Here is a 23,352-nt window from a genome sequence, read left to right as displayed (position 1 = left end):
CTTGAGACTGAACAACAGACATGCCCTCATGTTTTAAACGGCATTCTGGTGAAAAAAGTTGTTTATACATATGATATAGCTGAAATTGTATTTTTGGTTGTGTGCGTAAAACGACTGACCAGTATTGTTGACTTGTTGTGCAATATTTTTCCCAAGGTAATGAACATTGAATACAAGCAAATCAGAGATGAGATATTACCATGCTGAAGTCAAATAAATTTATTTACAATCGCCACTTATTGGAGACAATATATTTACATAGCTATTATACAACATTAAATGAACTAGGCATGTAGCACAGGTTATGATATTAAAAGTATACACAGTCTTTCTTAAAAAATAAATACTCTGTTCTCTAACTTGACTTTTGTCACGCAAGACGGTCACGCCGTCACACGTCACGCACACCACGTGGTTGTGGGTTCGATGTCCTTGAGTGCCAGAAAGGTGGACAGCTTGTGATCAAAGTCAATTGGAAGGTCCTCTGGTTCTCGATAGCGATTGGTCATCTCTTTACCGAGGTAGCCAATCAGCTCGCACTCTTCCTCAAATCTCATTAACTTCTGCTTGTATTTCTTGCGAACGTATTCGCTGCTCTTGGGGTTGTAGGCTGAAAGAAGGAGACAAATTGCTGTAAAATTTAATTCGCTGATGCAGTTCAATCTCCGAATTATTTTCTTGGCCCACAGTTTGAGTAAGAGGAATGCGATCCAAATATAAACCCAACCTAATCAAAACCAGAGTAGGGGATGGGGTCCGGGGCCTCCCTTTTCGCTGAAAGTTAAGGCCCGAGGAACCGAAACACCTCCTCCCCCCATCCCACAGAAACAAGAAAATAACCTTCGCCCTCTCCTCTTTCCCATCCAACTTCTCCAACCCCCCTGCACAGGGCCTACCAACAAAAAATTCCTGTATTCCAAAACAGGTCAATTTCCCGCTGGTGATTAAAATCACATTACGATACATCGTCTTTACCTTTAAGATGATAGGCGATGTAAAGCATCGCAGACTTCTTGGAGTCAACAAACGGATACTTGGGTTTAAAACACCCGACGGCGGTCAGCGCTTTCGTGAGGGCAGTGGCCACACTCTGCTCCATGTAACCCAACATTGGGAGTCCACTTACAAGTAAGGGCTCCTTGCGGGGCGGTAACTTGTGTGGTAACGTTAGACTGTAGTACTTCTCTGGTAACCTGGAAAGTTAGACAATAATCTGAGTTGTTGACACCTTTCGTCTTGTTCAACTGTTGTGTGTTGTTAGTAAAGGGACTGTGTCACGGCTGAGATAGGTTTTTTTATCACGTTTTGCCAAATACTCGCTATGAAACTTAATTTTTGCAAAGAAGTTACTTCTTTGGATCTAAAGGACAAAACCATAGCTTGATTGCAACCAAATGTGTCTCCCGGGCGTTATAATTTAAAGTTACAAGCGAACAAGATTAACTTTGAAAACTGTTCAGCCCAACAATATTTCAAAAACCCATATCGCAATCCGTTTCGATCTTCGTCGCTTTTGGCCATCCGTACCTTCTTTTGTATTTGCTGTGTTATTGAAATGTTTCTCCGCTGTTTTAAAAGGTTATTTGTATATTTAAACGAATTAGATGGTCATTTCCCATCCTAAATTTAGCTAAAATCCGTAACACAGTCCCTTAAAATAAGGAAGCGAGTATGGTCAAAGCCTAAGATCACTGCTGTTCGGTAATATAACTTAATTTATCCGCAACCTGCAGACAATCTGTAAGTTCAATATATTAATACTTGAAGAAAACTAGACGGTATCAAAGTTAAATATTGAAAACTGACGTGAAAACTAAATTCAAACAACATTCTTCTACAAGCAAGTTACCTCATAAATTTCTGCAGTTTCTCCTCAGATTCAAAGCAGAACAGTTTTTCTCTGTACTCCACCACCAAGTCTGCCTCTCCAGGGACGATATTTTCATACCTGTAAAGAAATTCCAGAAAAGTTGAGAGAAAAAAAGAGTGTAAGTTATTTTAAATTAGTTTTCATTTGGAAGTCTCGGTCTCATTAATTATTCACGGCCGAAGGTGGTATCTTTCTCTAGAAACGTTTAAATGAGTGTATGTTACCTTATAATTTTGAGCTTTCCTTAGATTTGAAAATAATATTCGATTTCTGGCTCGCTTCGGCGGCCTATCTGGCGAGTTTGATTGAGCAATGGCGAGATGCTATGGGGGGCCAAAATACATGGTGGATCGCAGAAAAACACGGGAAGTATACATGGCCTATGATTGGCTAATTCTGAAGTTAGGCACAGTAAATATCTATTGCGTGACATCACATTCCTTACTAACTCCAGTTTTACATAAGGATTATATTGCGTGACTTTGTTGTGTAACACATAGCCTGGGAACAAGTTGTACTACCAAGAAATTCACTACCAACCTCAGTTTGCCATCTAAGTACGTAACCGGGCAGTAGCCCTTCAGTTCAATCTGTTTTGGGAACATGATCTTCACATCCGCTGCAGTCTTTCTTTTCGGAAGGAGCTCGGGCTCGGGTAGTTTTCTGGGAGCCAAAGGAGGTACATAACGAGCAGGGTCCGCAAGGAATTTCTCTAACTCCACTCGCGACGCCATCTTGTAATAACGCCCGCGAAACTCAGCGGCAAACTCCAGCGAAGAGTTGACTGAACAGTCGACCAGTTCCCCGCGGTCAGCCAGACTGACTGGACAGTACTGACCATAGTCACCCAGTCGTACGAGACACTCATTGGGTGTAATACACATGTCAGCAACTGACGCAGCTTTACCTGGAAACGACACAAAAAACAAGACGATAAGACATGATGTCTAGTTAGGTCTTACATGTAAGGATATTTCTCTTTTTTTAATAATGTTTTCTTACGTTCTCATATCCGTGTCGTTGTGACGTTATGTTGCTAGTATGCGCCTGGCTTAACTTTAAGAACACCGACGCTCTTAATGTTTCAATCTTGGAGATAACAGATTGATTAATTCCATAAACAGCCTAATTTGTCTTACTGACCAGGACAAGTTTTCCCACAAAAGATACGACAAACTATGCTCACAATTAAGCATGCGAACAAGATTTTTGAAGAGTCTTCACCCGTCACCCCTTAAAGAACTTTCTCGCAGGTTTATCACAAACAAAATTTATTTCCACGGTCTGGTTAGGTCTCATATGGAAAAATATATGTATTGTTTAATGACGAAATTCCATAAACCAATCTTAACCGTTTTTTGATTCTCCTTTTTTTAAAAAAAAAAAAAAAAAAAAAAAAAAAAAAAAAAAAAAAAACAAAAAACGGAAATTCACATATAAGGGTTAAAAAAAACGGTTAAGATCGAGGGTAGACTTTGAATGCAGCCGTCACTACCACCGGCATTCCCCGCAGACTTAGCCGGACTAACATTTCGGACTTAGCCGGACTAACATTTCGGATGAGTATAAAAATTAACATTTCATAATAGCTACCTTCCGATAGCCTCTGTAAGTATGTTTGAATTTGACGGACACTCTTCCTTGCTTCGTCCAGAGCCTGATTCCAAATCCACCACTTAGACCGCTGGCCATCCACGGGCACCCAGTTTCTGTGCTCCTTTTGGTACCAGTCTCTTACGGCTGCAATCTCTTGCTGCCAGGCGTTGAGCCTGATGCCGAGAATCTGTTGGCTGTCGTGCAAAGGAAAGACCCTGGGGCGGAGATAATATAGAAGGGTGATCAACACGTACGATGTAAAATCTCCTAACAATACTAGAGCAAGTCAGTCATAAAGGTCAAGAGAATTAAGGCACCGATCAACAAGGAAACACGACATGATAGATAGTAAAATTCTCCTAGCTAGCACAGTAAAATGTACGGAGACCTGTTAAGAGAATTTGTATGTGGCAAAATCAGAACAGAAACAACCGAGTACGAGAAAAAAAAAAAAAAAAAGGGCAAACTACCGGTATGTTTAACTGCAAACGTCTTATGATCACTGCTAAATTTCGACTTTTGATGTGCGTTCAGTAGCTTTTTTACTCAATCCTGTTAAATCAAAGCAGACTATCGTGTTATACCTTGTAGGCGCATGACGGTCAGCAGTTCCTCGCCTCAGCACCTCATCATCCTCCACTTGTAGTTCCACGACTCTGACAGGAATGATCTTTCGCTCGGTCAGCAGCTCTACTTGTCTCTTTGTGACGGGATATCCGTCAAGTATAAACCTAACGAACAAGAAACAAGGGATGTTATGTTACGAAAGTTGGATCAGGAAGAAAATTTAAGGGAAAAACGGGTTAAGTTGCCATGTGTGTGTTTTTTTCTTTAAGCAGTAGTGATGCCTCAATTAAATGTGGCCGGAAATGAAAAGAGAAAGCAAATGATTACCCTTAATCGACAGAGTACCGATATTAAAAAGAAGCGAAAATAAAAAGGCTAGCTTGCTTCGTTTTCCAAAACTCGTCTTTTTTCTTCAATGAAGGACTGTTCGTCACTCCGTAAGCCTCTCTATTTACTAAGGCCTGGTTCACACTAGCGACATAACGACATAATGATAAAAAGAAAAGTTCAGTTCTTTCCTTATGTCATTATGATCCAACTATGTCGTTTATTATGTTGTTCACACTGGTGACATAAAACATCAACATGAGGTGTTTTATGCATTTACGTGACCTTGCGTTATGTCGTTATGTCGCGTTTCTCTTGTTAGATACTACAATACATTTCCAATTTGATAACAGCTTTTACACTATCAATGGGCCCTTTGCAGCTATATAACGGTCACATGTTACAAAATAACACCTTCCTGGAGGAAAAGCTACGTGCTGGGAAATCCAGAGCAAGGCGACTTTAATCAGTTAAGCTTGACTTTCCCTTAGTTTTGAATGTCCCAGAGCGGAGCTTGCCCTCCAGCATGGCGGATTTTGTCCCATGAGACCATTAGCTGCAAAGGGCCCATACCCATGATATAACCTTACCCTCGCGTCTGACACTGCATATCCAGCAGTGCCACCTCCAAAGCTTGCACTGCCAGCTCATCTGGCACAGGGTTCCCAGCCTTAAGATGAAGGTTGATCTGTCGCGTTAACTCGGTGTATGGCTGGAGATTCAGAACTTTTCTGACTGCTTCACCAATAGACAGTCTCACGACGCCATACTCCGCCACAAAACGGTTCGCCACTGCAGCGAAAAAGAAACAGAGTATTATAACAAGAGCTGGTACACCATGGAAGTGTTAAGGCCGGTTTACACTGGACGATTTGTTGGCCCGATTTTGGCCCATAGGAAAACGAGTGCGCAGTTAAAAATCGGCCTGATAATTTTTAAAAAATCTGTCGCAGTGCCACAGATTTTAGAAATCGGGCCAATTTTCATCCTCGCAATTCAAGTAAGGCAAAGAAAAGTCGCAGCGTGTAAATTTGCTTGGAACAAATCGGGCCGACAAATCGTAGCATTACACAAGACAATGTTTCGCCTAGTTTAACTTCACCGTTACTCACTGGAAAGCAAAAGTATGGACATTAAAATGAAGTTAAAATTTCTAGCTGGTTAAAAACGCTGTATTGTGTTTCATACTCACATCCTGTCTTGCCCGACTTTGGAGGTCCAATGATCGCCATCTTGATAGGAACAACTGGCTTAGGAGAGGGCTGTTTTAAGAAACGGGACGGGCACTGCATGAATGTGTCCCGCTCGTCCCGTCCCGAACAGAAGTATATATGCTGTCTGTACACAACAGGGTAGGTATAAACCCCTGAGCCGTGCTGGGGCGGCAGAACTTCGCCTTCCAGGAGCTGCCAAGAAAATGAAATAATATTGCATTAATCCAAGGATTCAACAACATTGCTTGGCTGTTATCGACGAATAACTGCACTATTCAGTGTTTGTTACAAGGAACGAAAAAATATAAAATCATAAATTGTAATGTACGAAAACAATTCCATTATTTATACATTAAGATTCAAAGACTCGTGAGTATTCAAGGATTGTTAAATACTATGTAAAGGCTTTTCACGATTTAGACAGCAGAAAATCAAAGAAGCAGTTGGTGGAACAGGAGACAGGCGCAAAGCGTGAGTCACGCGTGACAAAAGAAGCTCCTTGCGTTACCTTAACTGGGCACCATCGTCCAAATCTGCTTGGAAACTTGTAGCCCATGATCAGCATTCTATTGGCCAAGTAACCATCAATAGCGAAGCACCGGTCGAACAGGCTCTCCCTGAAATCAACCACCGGCTTGAGAACTTTCTTTATACAGTATTCCACGATCCGGGGCTTCCGTCCACCGTTGATCTCAACACGAGGGATTGAAATCTCTTCCAGCGTTTCCTACAAATAAAATATAAGATATGCTGTAAGCCTGGGAAGATAGTGATAATGCAGGTTTGCCTTAAAAAAGTTCATTTGGATATTAAAAAAAAAAAAAAAAAAAAAAAAAAAAAAAAAAAAAATATTTAAATTTAAGAAAAAAAAATTCTTTACTTATAACAATAATTTTTATTCTAAAATGTTTAACTAAAACACCTTTAATTCGAATCATTTGATATTATTTAAATAAAAAATAGCAGAAGAGCAAATCTGGTTCGACTTATTAAATAAGGAGAAACTGGTTTACTCTACCGCTACTCTTTTCCACTCTTATTATTACGTGGCTTTACGGGTTCCATTTTTTTGGGGGCGTTTCTCCTTTTCTTTGGCCTGAACATGCAGTTTAGATTTTATTTTCAAAAAAAATTTTTTTTTTTAGCCCCTTTTAAAAAAAAAATTGGAAAAAAAAATATATATAAAATTCTCCTTACATCTTCCCCACATTTCTTATAAACCTGCTGGAAAAATATAAATGGATGGCGACACCTTAATTAAATACCATAATTGTTGCGTCAACTGAAAAAATAGTCGTAGTATTGATCCGTCAAAGTTGAGGTGCTAAAAAAGGAAGGAAACTGTTTTTACAATGAAAATTTCACCTTGGTGACCAGACGCTTTATTTTCCTGGTCTGCAGGCCTAATTTTACATTAGAAATAGCGAAGTGCGCGAGTGACGTCATGACTCAGACAAACCACAAACCAACAATGGCGGACGATTCTCCTAAAACACTTTCTAAAACAGCCGGTGTTCCTAAAACACTTTTACGAAACGACAACTTCGCCTAGATTCCCTCTGCTTCACTCAGAACATGCTGATATTGTCTGAGCCTCGTGGGGGGGGGGGGGGGGTTAATCATTTGCATTTTATTTTTCAACCATCACGCGCTTCGCTATTTATGGAGAATTTAGAAGCTGATCAGTCCATCACTGACCTGTACAGTGGCCACTCGTCCCGTCTCCTCGTCATAGCGATCTCCAATCTCCGTTTTCAATCGTTCAATAGCGTCCTCTTCACTCTCCTCCTCCTCCTCTTCCATTTCATCTTCCTCTTCTTCTTCCGCGTCCAGCAGCGCCTCGATATCGTCTTCTTCTTCATCTTCTTCTGCTTCCTCCTCGCTGTCATCGCTGTCTCTCTGCGCCCTACGAGCCTGGGAACGAAAATGAATTCAGTTTACGGGACCAGGAACTGGAAGCGAATATCCGCTCATTAGGACTGGGTATGAATATGGAAAGCCCAGAAACAAGTATCTGCTCCTTAGGGAAATGGTGAAAACTATCGTACTCAGACAGGACCCACCAATCTGCAAAACGACAGGTGCCCCCTTCCTCGCCTTAAAAGATGGTGTCTTGTTTGTATAGCCCCCACTCTATCAGGAGTCCAACCTAAGAAAAAGATTCAACATCCTCGTGCCATTTCTCCAGCAATGCAAGCTTCATGCACACCTAATATGAAAGTCTTAACTCAAATTTTGAGGCCAACAAATTTTGTCCATTTGGCTAATCAGACAGGTGGTATCTTGCATAGCCCCAACAACTGTTATGTCCACGACCCTAATAGTCCTGGGCCCGGTTGTTCAGCACGAGCTCCGGATTAGCGTGTTGTTCATTTTCATTCTGGTTTCTGTTTTTTTTCTGTCCCCCGTTTTGACGTGGACCAATCTCACTTCACGCATTGCTTGGACCTCAAGTTCCTCGATCATCTTTATCCTGGTTCATACGCCTCGCACCCGCCCTGGAGATTAATGTCTATCTTCCAGACCAAAGCACTTGAAGTTTGCACTAAGCAACCAAGAATATTATTATAGTTAAAACATAAAACATAACACAAATCTTACCATTTTTTCAGCCTTTCTTGCCGTGATTTCCGCCATCTTTTCTTCCCGTCGCCGCGCTCGGTCTTCCTCCTTTTCAGTGAGCAAAAACAAACAAACAAAATGTTCAAATCGGTAGAAAAAGCCTTGTAGATCCAGACATTTCTCCAAATGTAACGGCCATCAGAAATAACGTACCAAATTTTTGGAACTGAACGGGTCTGTTTATCAGGGGCTGCACTATAATGCCAGCTAACTCTGCTGTTAATGCTGTTTCGGAAATTAAAAATTGTTGCATCGTTGTAAGCAGTAAGTAAATGATTCAATTCACCTTTTGTTTCTTGGCCAAAGCGCGTTGTCTTTCTTTCTCTGCCTCTCGCTTGTCCCGTTTCTTGCGCCATTTGTCGAGCAGTGGCGGAAGAAGACGGTCAACAATTTCTGTGTCTTCCACTACAAGGATAACCGCTATGTCTGGAAACAGGCCCGAGGAGGACAGGTAACGAGCCTCGGCTTCAGTACGAGGGAAATCCTCCAAGATGAACCCAGTAGACCTGGTAAGAAACACGAATATATTTATGCTATTGCAAGGATTCCAGTGAGAGGTTTTGAATGTTACATCTGGGCTAAGAATTAAATCCTCTTCTCATGATCTCATATTTTCTATTTTAGCATCTAGTCTCACCTGAACGGCTCCTCGTTCCACCACGCAGGTAGAATCTTGTCCAAAGTTTCGTTGGGTAGTGCTTCGCCTTCAGCTAAGTTAGCGCGGATGCTTTCTTCCTCATCCGTAAGTTCCGGTTCAGCCTCGCCCCCAGTCCCTTCCTCACCTTCTCCTTCGCCCTCTCCATCCTTGGGGACATTTTCTGCATCTGAAGAAAAAATCAACATAATTAAGGCATAATTATTTCGTTGACAGGATGCAGAAAAATATTTCTCTCCAACAAAGAAAGCCTGTCTTTTTGCGACTCACACAAAGTAATAAAAACTTTGAGTCAGAAAGAAATTAAAATCGGATGAAAACAAAAATTTTCACTACGAACCAGTTCCCTCCAATCCCTCCGGTGCTGTAATGGCCTGTTCACCAGACTCCTCTTCATCATCATCATACTCGGGCCCAATCCTCTTCTTGGTCTTGGCGATGATGAGTTCTTGCAGACGATCCTTGAATGAAATGTGAAACACACCCATTTGCTTGGCGAGCTGGCGGCCGTGAAGAGTTTTTCCTGCTCCTTTTGGGCCGACGATCAGTAGACGGATAGGTGGAGGCTGCAAAGCAAAGTGGGAAAAATAAAGGAAAAATTAAATTAAAAGTTTAAAAGGAAGTTATTCGCTGGAACTGTATCAAAACCTACAGTAACTCAAAAGCCTGGGGGACTCCAAGGCTAAAAGCGTGGAAATGCTCCGAAAATTTAATTAACTGTAAATTGCTAAAGGAGACCCGTCTGGGTGTGACTCAAATCATATCTCTTTTTCTTTTTTCACAAACAATTTTCCAGTACGTTTCCGGGACTTTTCAAGGACTCAGATTGATTAACCCCTTCACTCCCAAGATCTCAATATTACTTCTCCTTACTGTCTATACATTTCTTATAATGTTAGTTCTGGGAATTCAGTTGTTACTTGAGTTAAACCGATTTCCAGAACTTTCCAGTCCAGGAAAGTGCCACAATAAAAAAACCACGACTTTCCAGGTTTTCCAGGACCCGTGTGAAATACAAATAAGAGCTACGGTGACTTTAATAACGATAAATACATTATCTTTGAATGCATTCACCTATAAAGAAATCTCAAATCCAAAACTCCAATTAAATATGGCTGCATTTTTTTTCTTTCTTTATATGCAACCCTAAAAGATACTATGACCAGTTAAGACATTCCCCTTCCGTTCTCGACACCCTAGTGAGACCAAGATTTGTATTTTACACCCCTAGCGATTGATAACAGTTTCTTACCTCGAGAGGTTTATCGCTTGGAAGGTAATTCTCTGGATCTTCTAAGAATGTACCTCTGGCTTCCATAGAAGAGAAAAAGTATGTTCTCTCGCGGTATTTGGCGGCACATTCAGGAATACCAGGCCACAGAACAAACTTGTCCTTCAGCATCACTGGGCAGTGGTGATTTGTGTCGCCAAAGATCTTTTTCTTGTCCTTGTTGTAAATATCTTCCTCCTCCTCCTCCTCTTCTTCCTCTTCCTCGGCAAAATCCTCTTCCTCCTCATCTTGGTCCATTCCGGTGTATTCCCAGCCACGGTAGTTAAATGGAGCTGGAATAGAGACGGGATTTTTGTTGTATATAAGTATACAACAATTCAAAGAACAAGATGGTGACAGCAGCGAAACCGTTGTTCAGTAAAAGCTTTAATGAGCAGTACAATAGCTGTACGTGCTACAGATTTAGCCGACGGTCAGTGCTTTAGATAAATGTAAAATGAAAATACAATTGTGTCAAAATGACCATACGCTAGTTAGCAAACGTTTTGGGCATGGCCCTTCTTCAGTTCTAAATGGGCCATGGCCTTAACGTTTGCTAACTAACACATTGACATTTTCAAAGACTTTGGCACAATTAATTTTTATTTGAAAACTGGAACTGTCAGCACTGTGCAACGCAGCCGACAGATCCGATCGTAACGACGACATTTGTTTTAGTGCGTTACATGATATCTTGGCGCATTTTTAGCTTCCCTCTGCGAAACAGGAACCTGAAATAACAAAACTCTAGGTTTCGTAGAAAAGGTTAACTACAACAACGAATTTTTCACGTTTCTTTTTGGAGAAAAAAAAAACTTAAACGTTGCTTTTAGAACTCAAAGCTTCAAGATAGTTCTCTTACATGAAAAACTGAAAAGCATGCTGTTCCTGCATGCTTACCTTCAATTTTCTTAACGATCTCCTTGTTAAGATTGTCTGTCTCCTTTTCAACCGACACTGTAATAGGTTCAATGTTGTTTGTGCCCTTCAATACAGACAACAGCTGCGGGAAGTCTCGATCAAAGTTCGTTCTGATATTCTTGAACTCTTCAGTCTCTGGTGTATTAGGTGGCATGTCTGAATCTAGGACTAGTTCCTCTTCTTCAGGACCTCCGCCTAGAGAAAGGTCTTCTCCTGATGGTTGAAGCTCGGGGGTATCTGCATCCTTGAGGTCAGTCTCGGCAGCAGCCCCTTCCTCTTCCTCCCCCTCCTCTTCCTTAGCTTTTTCTTCACCCTCCTTTCCTTCCCCAGCCTGCTCCCCCTCTTCCTTCTCTCCACCTTCCTCTCCCTCCCCAGCCTCTTCTGCTTGCTCCCGCCTGAGTCTTTCTTCCTCTTCTTTTCGCTTAGCCTCCTCTGCTGCCTTTCTTTCAGCTTCTTCTCTAGCTTTTCTCTCCCTCTCAGCACGCTCTGCTTCCTGACGAGCTCGTTCCTCCGCCCGTCTGGCTTCCCACTTCTCGTGAAGTTCTGGAAAAGAAGAAACCACTTTTTGCTTAACTGACCTGACCTTGCATAAAATGCTGGCAAGATTTTGACCTGTAATTATTCACTTAGTACGCAGTTACAAATTTTACAATTTAAATAATTTTTCGTTTCCCAAACAAATTTTACGATTTTTTGAATTTTACGTTTTTTGCGATTTTTCGATAAGAAAATCTTACTAACTCAACGATTTTTCGGTTCGTTGTAACGAAACTGACAATTTGTTTTGCACTACTCTGTAATGGTAATTCTACCACTTGGCCAGAGCCAACTTGCGAATTTACCAAAATTTTCGACATTTCGCTAACTTGACGATTTTTCGGTATCGGAAAATAATTTGTAATTTTTGTACATGCATTCAACCCCGGACAATTCTCCATTTGTTCCAATAGTTGGTACGTTTTGGCCAGAGGAATAATTATTATTCTTCTGGCCAAAACGTATATAAGTCAGTTTGTGAATTAAATTACGTAACGTTTGTTTGTTTGTTTGCTTGTCCCCTGTTCTAACAGGGGACAAGCAAACAATTTTGAAACCAATAAAGTTGATAGACGAACATACCTTCTTTGTTTGTGTGATACCATCTTTTAAGCAGAAATTCTCCATTTTCACTGTCATCTTTCAGGCAAATCACCTCGTCAGGAACAATATTCCTTTCAATCATAGAAGTGAATTGTTCACGTGTTCTTGGAAAGTTATCCAAAACGAAACCCCCAGCACTTGAAATAGAACAAACAAAAAAATGTCAGCACACAATAGTATAATCTTCGAAATTATTATCTTGCTTAGATTACAGCACATGCAGCAGTTTAACTATGCATTGAAGTGCTCACCAAGCAATTTTTTCAGACTCAGCCCTTGTGTCTTAAAAAAATCCCCCATAACTAATCTTTTTTTAGGCCGGAGAAAGGAGGTTCACACATGTATATAAAAGGGTATAGATGTCATGATATGGACTACCCTCCCCCCCCCCCTCCCAAATTTCATGTATGAGCGAAGGTAGTGGTACATGTACTGTAGTCTTAATTTTAGCACTATTTTTTACTAAAAATGCAGCAAACTCCCTCAGTGATAGTTGCCCATTTAAAGGGTGCATATGTACAAAGTTGTTAAGTCACACATTGAGCGAGTATACATGTACATCTACTTACTGCGGTCCATCAGGGTTCAGTTCTTGCAGCTCGGCATATCTCTGTTGGACAGCCTCTTCAATCACGTCGGTATACTCATCAGGTGACAGTTCTGGCTCTCGCTTCTCAGCCTCGGCCATCACTTCATTAACAATTTTAACAACTTCAGGGTGATTAGCATCAATAGGTATTTCTTGCTTTGCAGACTTTTTGGGTGTTTCATTGTCATTTGCTTCATCACCTTCCAGTGTTTTTCCACCTTCACTGCTTTCTTCTTCATCTCCCTCTTTCTCTTCTCCTGCTTCTTCACTCTCTTTGGCTGGTGGTGGATCAGCTGTTGTGAGAAAAAAAAATACAAAGTAGGTCTTATGTTAATAAAAACAGTTTGTATCTGATCTTAAAAAAAAAACGGTTTAAAAGATGTTAAAAACATATACATGTAAAACTGAATTTTTCGGTAACTCTCTGTTACCTTCATCAGAGTTAAATCGGTTCAGTTTATGCATAGGTAATAAGTTTTTTTATATGCTGCTGCTCTCTAGGGATGATGTTAAATAGACTGGTGGAAAATGTACATGCTTGTTCACACAGTTAATGTCCTGGATAGAATGAAGTGCATCTAAGAAAAGGCGTTGTTGCCTATTGTTCACATTTCTCTCTAAAATTTCTACGTAGTCAGGATGAATGTCATGGGCTGTTGTTTCCGTGTGAAATCTTATTGCGCTTGAGTTATTTGATCTTGTGCCAGGTTGTTCCCTCTATCCACATGGTTTGTTGAGTGAGGGGAACACAACACAAGACAGAAAAAAATGGTACTGTTGAACAACCACTACCAGACATAAGCAGACATTTAGATATGGTCCCAGCTACAGTACAAACACTACATTTTTATCCTCCCATAAGCTGACACCTCGCCATAGTGGACAGTTCTCATGTCCCACCAGTGTCTGTTCATGAGAGATTTGACTGTAATTCCTAACTGTCAGTCTCCTTGATCCTTAATAGTAATCCTTAATCTTCTTGTAAGCCTTTGCTATTGATGTACAAATATGTTATTGTTAAAATAAGGTGAAAATTGTTTCATGAGACTTACGCTCCTCCTCCTCCTCAGGAGCTTCAAGTTGCTGTGTTTGTTTTGCTGCAGTTATTTTAGAAATGGCAGATTCAATAGTCTCATCTCGTATTTCATCCATCATTTTTTTCTTGGCTGCTTCTTTCCGTGGCTTGATTAATTCATCAATGTCAAAAACCTGTAACAAGTGAGCATAACAAGGTAATTGTATGTTAATTCAGAGCTTAACAGAACTTTCAATGAAGCCTAATAGCTCAAAACTCCTGTTTCACTTTGGGTGTTCAGGACAAAGCATGAATTATAGCACAACTTAAGTAAAGCACACAAGCTAGCATCTACTATTTTCCCTTGGGTGGATGCTGACAAATACCTTAAACTTGAGTGCGCACCGATGTGATGAGACAAAGCGCAAACAATCAACACAGAATAAAGAAAGTATATTTACTACACAAGTTTTTCTATTGTTTGTCAATTATCTACTAGTGGATTTAAAAAGCTACATATCAAGAATACTCTGCTCCATAAAACTGAAAGATAGTTTAACTGTGTACCACATCTGATTCCTATTCAAAAGTTTGATCTCCTCTTATTTTCTTGTCAGGGATTGCGTGAGTACTGCACACCTTTCTTCAAAATAATAAATTCAGAGAGTAACTTTAGCACATGCAGTTGTGATACATTTAGGGGTTTTGTTCAAGTTTTCTGACAAGCATATAGTCCCTTCCATATGGGAGTGCCCCTGCCATCCCCAGGGAAGAGGAGGGGATTACATGTTATTTAAGTAACACCCAATTTACCTTGGCGTTGTATCTCTGTGCCAGTGCATGAGCCACTGTGGTTTTCCCAGAGTGTGGTGGACCTAAAACACACACTTTACAGGGAGGGCGTGGTAGGTGGGGAGCCAGATAAGGACGAGGGTTCCGCATAAAGTGAGCCAATGCTTCATTAGTTGACATCACGAACAGTTTGTCCAGGAAACTGAAATTTAAAAAGAAAGACCAGTCATAAATTTATAGCTATAAAGAACATAATTTAAGAGTTGTCAACTTGTTGCTTACAATAGGGACCCTCAGATTGGAGTACAAATACGAGTATGACTTTTGAATTTCAATCCAGTTGGTTCCCAGAGCCCTCACTCTTCTTGTTGCTGTCTGACCAGTGAGCCTCCCTATGGGTCGCACGGTCTTCGTTTTCTTCAAAATTTTGGCATTCTTTGTTTTATCTTTGTTGGTTTGTTTTCTGAAATGTGGTCAAATGCCAACATTTAGAAATAACAGATATTCTCTATAGTGTTTAGGAATTTTGACAGTTTTATATCCAAATGTTCAATTTGATTACGTGAATTTTGGTCAATTTCAGATCTTCGCTTCAATCTTGAGATCTTTGTTTTTTCTGCAGTGATCTTCGCGCCTTCAATTTCTTCGGAAATATCCATAGAGAGGCTCACCAGTTGAAAAGGAGACTAACAGTACAAGATTGGTGTGAAATGTGATAATCGAAAGTCATACTTTTTCCGGCCAGTCTTATACTTGTGTTCCAATCTGAAGGTCCCTATTGGCCAAATGGTTAAACCCAGCATGTACATTAGCAGAAACTACAAGTACAAAATGTACATGTACCACCAGTAGTCATTCCCTAAAAACTACTGTGCTTGCAACATCTTATAATCATTTGTCCAAAAGGCAAGAATAACCTCATTTTGTCTGACTTTTAATGTAGAGTTATGCCATTTTTCCATTGAGCATTGCACAATCTATGGATAAATTGAGGAGCATTTATTTTTTTACCTGACTGAAAATTGTGCCATTCCCTGAACAATGTTACCCTCTTTCAATGAAACAGGACATGCCCGTCCCCACTTGCTGCGACGCCAACGGAACTTGGGTGCTACCATTTCTGTTGCCGCTAATGTCCGAAGAAGGTCATCAGTTTCCGTGTCATCTGATATTTCATCTCCTTCCTCTCCCCCTTGGAGACGCAATGGAACAAGGGCGTGGTTCAACTTGAAGGTGTTCAGTTTCATCATAAGGGACTATGATTATAAAGAAGTGAAAAAATACACAAAAATTAGCCAATTTAAATGTTGGAAACACCTCAGAAGCATTGTGGTGCATATCTCCATTAAAAGGCCTACAAATTTAAAGAGCAGTCAAAATTAAGGGGTGTCGAATGGTAAATGCGAGACTTTGCGAGACAGCGAGACTGACATCTTTTCTGTGAGCCTAAGAACTTTTTAGCCTTGCAAAGAAAATAGACACTGCAAGAAGTTGTCAAAGAAAAATCGAGACAACAAGACCCCTGAAATTTGGCTACAATTTGGTGAGACATACTTTTTTTTGAAAGACCACTCACCACCCCTAAATTAGGCCAAAAATAATTAAAAAGTACTTTTTAACATATTATGTAAAGTTATGAATTCCCATTCCATTGATATCAATGCAATTTATTTCTATATTTTTATTTACTATAGCTACTGTAAATAAACCAAATAGGCATTTCACCCCCAGATTTTTAAATATTATTCAATATTGTCAGTTAAATTACAAACAAATTAGCTGGTTTTGAATCCAACAAGAATTTTAATCTTAATGCCCAGTTCAGCTTCACAGTTCCATGTGAGTGTTCCTCATACATAATCATGTGCTCTGTGTACAACTTAAACGAGTGTCTAAGCCAAACTTAAACGTAAGTTTACTCACTTTAAAGACTACTTTTGGATTCTCATTGCCATCTAACTCAATAAGCTTCTGTTGATCATGATCTGCCATGTAGTCCTAGGAAAACAACACAAATCAATGTCATTAAAGATGTGTTTATAATTTGTTCATTGTGGTGTAAGATGGGAAAGATGAACGTTTATTCATTTGTCCCATGATGGAATTGCTTTGAGTTGTTGACCACGACGTTCGACTGCAATAGTCTGCTAGACTTCATCAGGCAATCAGGTCGAACACAAACCAAATTGGATCCAGTTTGCATCAATTTATTTGTTTGTACATGTATGCTATATACCGGTAAGTCTAATGATAAATTATATGAAACTAATTTCCCAAAGGATTTTTTTTTCAATATTTACCTCAAGAGTTCTCAGCATCATATCTCGATACTTCTTGATGCTAGATGCGACATTCTGAGGCAGGTCTTCTGGTCTTGTGACAAGTCTTGCAACAAGTTCAGGTGTGATCTCTTCTCGTTCTTCCTCCTCCTTTAAAACAATTAAGTTCGATTTTAATGACACTTAACTGAGCACTGAGAAAATTAAAGGGACTTTGTCACAGATTTCAGGGCTGTGCTCTAAGGGTGCCCGGGTGCCTCAGGCGACTAACTTTTGTCTGTGGGCGACCACATAATCTTATTTCTTTCATATAAGCTTTATGCCGGGCACCCAGGATCTCATAGTTTGGAACCTTTGGGCTCCTTGTAATTTTTTTTCTTATAGCACAGCCTTGGATTTAAACAGATTTTTGAACAGCCCAAATTTATATTTGTGTCGTAGGAAACCTAAAAATAATAGTCTTTTTTTGTAAACAACTGCTATTTTAGTGCACTAAAATTGTTTAAAAGCGTGGTTGGCTAAGCATGTCTCGAATGGAAATGGATTGCAATTTGTAAAATAAGTAAACATTAGCCAAAGTTTTCAAGTTGTTTCCGCGGGCCTTCAAAAAAATTGATATTTATAGCTGAAGTTTGATTTCTATCCCTGAATAAAGGTTATATTTTCCGTTTATTGTTCAAAGACAATGTTTTTCACGGGTAAAGTTATGAGTTTGGTGATGGCAGTAAAATATTGTCATTATGATCAAAATAGCTGACCTCTTCTTCTTCCTCAATCATTTCTTCTTCAGCCTCTTCCTCCTCCTCTTCTTCTTCCTCGTCTTCATCTTTGTCTTTCTCGTCAGTAGTTGGAACCTCAGGGGCATATTCACTTTTTGTATACAGGGTATCAGTCAGAGGATCCACCCGCTGCTCACATCGGCGTTTCTCAAGATCCTTGTCTGGGATCTGGTAAGAAAATTGAACATAAGCAAGAGACAAACTGAGGGGAACTACCACTCTAAGGGTAAGTCTGTGTTCGAGCCTAGTGGCCCATCAGTTCGGAGCAAAAATCAGTAGCATAAAGCGACTACTATTCTACTGACAATCAAAATGTGGAATGATAAATTTAATTTAAGTGCATTGATTTTTTTCTTCACCTTAATGTTGATGATAAAATCTGGTGTGAGAGGTAGATTCTTCACAAGGTCAAGTTGATCAGCCATTGATAACCAGTCCTCACACAGTGACGGAAATCCATCCAGAACATATCCTGTAAACAGAAAGGAATTACAATGATATTATAAGTCATTGGCTTAATTTTTTTCAAAAGAATTTTTCTGACTTCTTTTTGCAATACTATACAATGCTCCATACACGAAATAATGACAAATCTTATTATTCCTTAAGTCTTGCATTAAGAACTTTATTAGCCTTCTAATAAATATTAAAAGTTATTTTTATATTAATAGTCCAATCTGAAATTTTAGAGATTGTACTTACCATGGTGAGCGACTTCTGGAGAACTGACTTTGCCCACCAAGACTTTTGCGCATACTTCTTCGGGAATTGCTTCACCTCTTAGTAAAATATCTTGTGCATTAGCACCAAGTTCAGTCTGTAGTTCAATTCCTTGATTTATTATTTCGGAGCCTTGGATGGAAAGAAAAACAAGTAATCACTTGCAAAGATGACAATACTACTTCAATGATGCATCTTGCACTATTGTTAACCACCAACCCAGAGGCTAGGCAAATTGAGCTTGATAATGCTCTTCTCAACCAATTGTTTACATTACACTCCCATTACTACTTACCATTAATAAGTTCACATTTCCATGCTCTGGCAAGCTTCTTTGCAAGTGTAGACTTGCCTGATCCCTGTTTGTTAAGGAGAAAATGTTGTTAGTGTACGAGAGAAGACAATTATTCACATAGTGTGCATACTCTATGCCCTGTAAATAACTGAAGGATTATGATCTGATTTGTAACAGAACTGAACTTAGTGGTGTAGTGTACAGCGGTTTGACATACAAACAAGGCGAAAGAGTCATTCCGCATTGTTTTAACTGATGTTCCGCATTGTTTTAACATTCCATCTGTTTTATAAACAGAAGAGAAAAAGCAAAAAAAGCCCAGTCCAGTAACAAAAAGTTGTAACCAGACACCCACAGAATTATACATGTGGAGAACCAACCAAAAATATTTTTTTTACAGACACAATAATCTTATGTTTTGGTTTGACATACAAACAAGGTGAAAGAGTCATTCCGCATTGTTTTAACTGATGTGTTGGCTCTTTTACCTCATTTGCATACCTTCTTAATGAAAGAATATATTATTGCGGACTCAAAATCATGAATTAACCATACAAATAACAAAACCTGATGTTAGATAGTCTACAGGTGTTATCCTGTTTTTGTGAAAAAGTGAGTGAAACATTCCATCCGTTTTATAAACAGAAGAGAAAAAGCAAAAAATGCCCAATCCAGTAACAATAATATATTCTTTCATTAAGAAGGTATGCAAATGAGGTAAAAGAGCCAACACATCAGTTAAAACAATGCGGAATGACTCTTTCACCTTGTTTGTATGTCAAACCAAAAGTTGTAACTGGACACCCACAGAATTATTCATGTGGAGAACCAACCAAAATTATTTTTTTTACAGACACAATAATCTTATGTACATAATAAGAGTGCTACTACCTAAATGTCCAGTTACAGGGTCTGTTGGTTCAATAGGCATTTGTTCAATAACACCACAAACTGGATAAATTCACTAGATAAAACATAGTTTGTTTCACCAGCACCTACACCTGTATCCACTGGATAGCCATTACCGCCGCTTGCATCTAACTAGTAAGCACGAACATGTGCCACCAAAACATGAGCTAATTTCCAGGATATTATGCGTGCCATGATTGGGCATCAAACATTTAAAGTTTGGCAGACCATAACAACAACCTTCATGCAGAAAGTTCAACACATGCCGGTTTCGAAATGGCCGAAAGATTGGATATAGAGACCTTTTCCGAGAAATTGATGCTGATCTGTGTCGATATGCATACACAGGTTCACTTGAATCATTTCTAGTGTAAATTTTCACATGTAGTCAGCGTTTATGGTGGCTTTTGTTACTTTTAAGGGACTCGCGCTATATAGGGTAAACAACTGTCTAAGTGCACGTGCAAAATGGTATAAATGAAGAATTTAGACTACGCGATTTCTGTAAAGAACGAAGAAATTTGAATGTACAGAGCTTGCTACGATGTCACTTTTGATTTGTTAGTGCGAGATTTTGGTTTATTTTACTCGTTCTAAATTTGTTAATTTTAAAAAATTGCCTTCATTGACTCGTTCTTAATTTGTAAATTAAAAGTAAATTCACTTTACCGTTAATTGTGTGCGATGCGATTTTATAGAGTCGTCATTTGTTTACGCCATTTTGCACGTGTATTTAGACAGTTGTTTTCCCTATATAGCGCGGGTCTCCTAAAAGTAACGAAAGCCGAGCATTTTGAGTGCAAACGTTTGAGTTGCCGTCTGCTAAACATCAAGTGTTTGACAATCAATCATGTATACCATGTTCAATACCCAATAAGATCATGTTTTGGCAGCACATGTTCACGCTTAGATGCAAGTGACGGTAATCCAGTGGACAGAGTTGTCCACTCTTGGGACAACTGGGCCCAGTTGTCCAATTACAAATGCAGCAATAATTGGATCACTGCACACTAACTATTGGTGTTTTTTGCTAGTAAAACCAAAAGAGTATAGGACTTCAATGGTCATACAATTCAAAGGTAATCTGAAATCATGCTTATAATCTCACTATTTACATTTCTTACATGTGAATTGTATTCCACCTAGTCCTGATTAGCAACTAAGGTAACTTGATTTATGACCATCTAATATATAGATTTAGGCAAGCCTAAAAGCGGAGCTCCCCATTTATTTAATTTTCACTGGAGCTTACAATGTTTTCATTCTAGTGAATAAGCGGCCAAAGTACTAATGTTTATGGCGGTTTATAGGTTCAAGACAAATTTAAATAGCTCACGGTTAAACCGAATGTCAGCAGTACGACAGAAATAATAATCTTAAAGCGGGGCAAAATCATTACTCATGGCACGAAAAATTACTTTAGAGTACAGTAAATTATCTGCTTTCTAGCAATAGGAAATAGTTTCGAGTTCCTGTTATAGTTTCGCAGCAGTTTAGTAGACTCCACAATATCTGTTACATTGATATAGGATATATTCAACGAGAAGCACAGTCTGTTGGATTAGCTCAATCGGTAAGGTGCCAGTCTGCGGATCCGGAGGTCGTGAGTTCAAGTCCCAGAGGGTCGAGTTTTTTTTTTTTTTTTTTTTTCCTTTTTTTTTTTACCCCGTAGCAATAAAATGGTTTGTTTATTATATCAACCCGATTTAGCTTTCGAATGCTCCTTCATGTACGATGTTGGCTTTACAGATAGACACGAAAGTCATCGATCGATTATGGCTCTCAATGTCCACTTTTTTGGCGGTCGATTACTCAGTCTACACGTAATTTTCAGCTACATTTTGTTTCATTGCTTCTTGTTTTTCTTTTCAAACCTCTTTAATTTTCACTGGAGCTTACAATGTTTTCATTCTAGTGAATAAGCGGCCAAAGTACTAATTTTTAGGGCGGTTTATAGGTTCAAGACAAATTTAAATAGCTCACGGTTAAACCGAATGTCAGCAGTACGACAGAAATAATAATCTTAAAGCGGTGCAAAATCATTACTCATGGCATGAAAAATTACTTTAGAGTACAGTAAATTATCTGCTTTCTAGCAATAGAAAATAGTTTCGCGATCCTGTTATAGTTTCGCAGCAGTTTAGTAGACTCCACAATATCTATTACATTGATATAGGATATATTCAACTTGTATTCTTAGAGTCTGTCGGATTAGCTCAATCGGTAAGGTGCCAGTCTGCGGATCCGGAGGTCGTGAGTTCAAATCCCAGAGAGTCAATTTTTTTTTTCTTTTTTCCTTTTTTTTTTCTTTTTTTTTTTACCCCGTAGCAATAAAATGGTTTGTTTATTCTATCAACCCGATTTAGCTTTCGAATGCTCCTTCATGTACGATGCTGGCTTTACAGATAGACACGAAAGTCATCGATCGATTATGGCTCTCAATGTCCACTTTTTTGGCGGTCGATTACTTTCTACACGTAATTTTCAGCCACATTTTGTTTCATTGCTTCTTGTTTTTCTTTTCAAACCTCTTTAAATTTTAAAGGCCGCCTTTATACGGCCGCCTTTATACGGCCGCCTTTATACGGCCTTCTTGCTTCACTATTTCTACCATCAAACTATGGCGGCCATCTTGCGCGACTCCGTACGCCGTACGTACGCGCCCGCGAACCATGCCGCTATCCATGTTGACCATGAAAACTCATTTCCATAGTGTTCCTTCTTTCATACCATTTGCCTGTCTATGGGGCTCCGCACAAGGCGCCTTCGGCGCCTTGCGAGCTCCGCTATAATGTAATCCTGCTAACTATCTATTAAGGAAAAATCATAGGAAAGTCTTTCTGTATATATGATCAAGAGTTGTTATGTTGTTCAAGAATAAATCTTTATTATCATTTATACTAAAACTGCACTCACCGGTTTCCCAACGACAATAAAACATGTTGGTTTGGAGTTTAAAAACCGTCTTTCGGCCTAGGAAAGACAGAAGTGCGATGTCCTAAATTAGTAAAGGACTTTCAAAAGCAAAACTTATTTTGGTTTGTAGCTATTCAAAACTTAATCCAACACCCCGTCAACACTCCGAGATTCAACCCTAACGATACAGAATCATGAAACTATTTCGAGCTCCATGTACAATGTACAGTGCACGCAACACGAGTTACACAAGAAGCTGCGACAGCCCAACAACATTGGTCACAGCATTGAGAATTCTCGAGATCAAACGTCTTAGACTACATAAAGTTACAAATTATATGTTTTGTCGAATATTTAGCAAGGTGTTTTGCTTTCAGGATAAGAAAAATACACGTTTCTCCTGCAATAAAGTCAAGAAAATGGAAGGAAAAGCGACCACTCAAAAACACCAGTGTCCAACATGTCGGGTCTGTGAATGGCGCCAAATTCTCATCTTACCTCGTCTTCGTTGAACGGATCTTCTTCTGTTATACTGGTATTAGATGTATCTTTAGCCATGTTTGTAAAGGTGTATCTCAAGTAATAAATTCAGACGTCTTCTTGTGAGTTGTTGTGCATTTCGTTGCCGACTGACTTCTCGTCTCTCGGCCGCCCGGATATTGCACAGCTGTCATGACAACCAAAATGTTTACAGGCAAAACGGTGGGGGTCTGGGTCTTGACTTTTACGGCGCGCTGTTAGAGGAGAGAGGAGCCTGGAAATGTGAGAAAATGTGCGCTGTCAGAACTCGGGATTTTCAGTCCTAGATTCTAGGACTTCCGGTCTTCATGTATGCAGTCTTGAAGGTTCAAAAGAACGTATGAGAGAGTCGTTACG

At 39.5% G+C, this 23,352-nt stretch overlaps 1 protein-coding gene across 1 annotated transcript; it reads right to left on the bottom strand.

Annotated features, from left to right (window-relative positions):
- Positions 1 to 204: 204 nt before the first annotated feature.
- On the bottom strand, positions 205 to 23,127 carry LOC144658874 (adenylate kinase 9-like). Its single transcript, XM_078519359.1, has 29 exons — positions 22,975 to 23,127; positions 22,477 to 22,533; positions 18,652 to 18,715; positions 18,339 to 18,488; positions 17,996 to 18,108; positions 17,616 to 17,804; positions 16,879 to 17,007; positions 16,502 to 16,576; positions 15,590 to 15,834; positions 14,600 to 14,780; positions 13,824 to 13,980; positions 12,752 to 13,064; positions 12,162 to 12,319; positions 11,022 to 11,585; positions 10,104 to 10,414; positions 9,192 to 9,417; positions 8,834 to 9,020; positions 8,483 to 8,702; positions 8,176 to 8,244; positions 7,273 to 7,488; positions 6,083 to 6,301; positions 5,553 to 5,766; positions 4,951 to 5,152; positions 4,051 to 4,197; positions 3,464 to 3,681; positions 2,411 to 2,777; positions 1,850 to 1,948; positions 976 to 1,193; positions 205 to 610 (listed from the first exon to the last, which is right to left on the bottom strand). Exons 1-29 carry the CDS (start codon positions 23,032 to 23,034, stop codon positions 399 to 401), a joined length of 5,580 nt encoding a protein of 1,859 aa, XP_078375485.1. The 5' UTR covers positions 23,035 to 23,127; the 3' UTR covers positions 205 to 398.
- Positions 23,128 to 23,352: the final 225 nt, after the last annotated feature.

Source organism: Oculina patagonica, chromosome 6 (genome assembly GCF_052425735.1).
Source record: "Oculina patagonica isolate OP01 chromosome 6, crgOcupat, whole genome shotgun sequence".
NCBI classification, from domain to species: Eukaryota; Metazoa; Cnidaria; class Anthozoa; order Scleractinia; family Oculinidae; genus Oculina; species Oculina patagonica.
The sequence above is the reverse complement of the archived record's forward strand: the minus strand, read 5'-3'. Positions and strand labels throughout refer to the sequence as shown.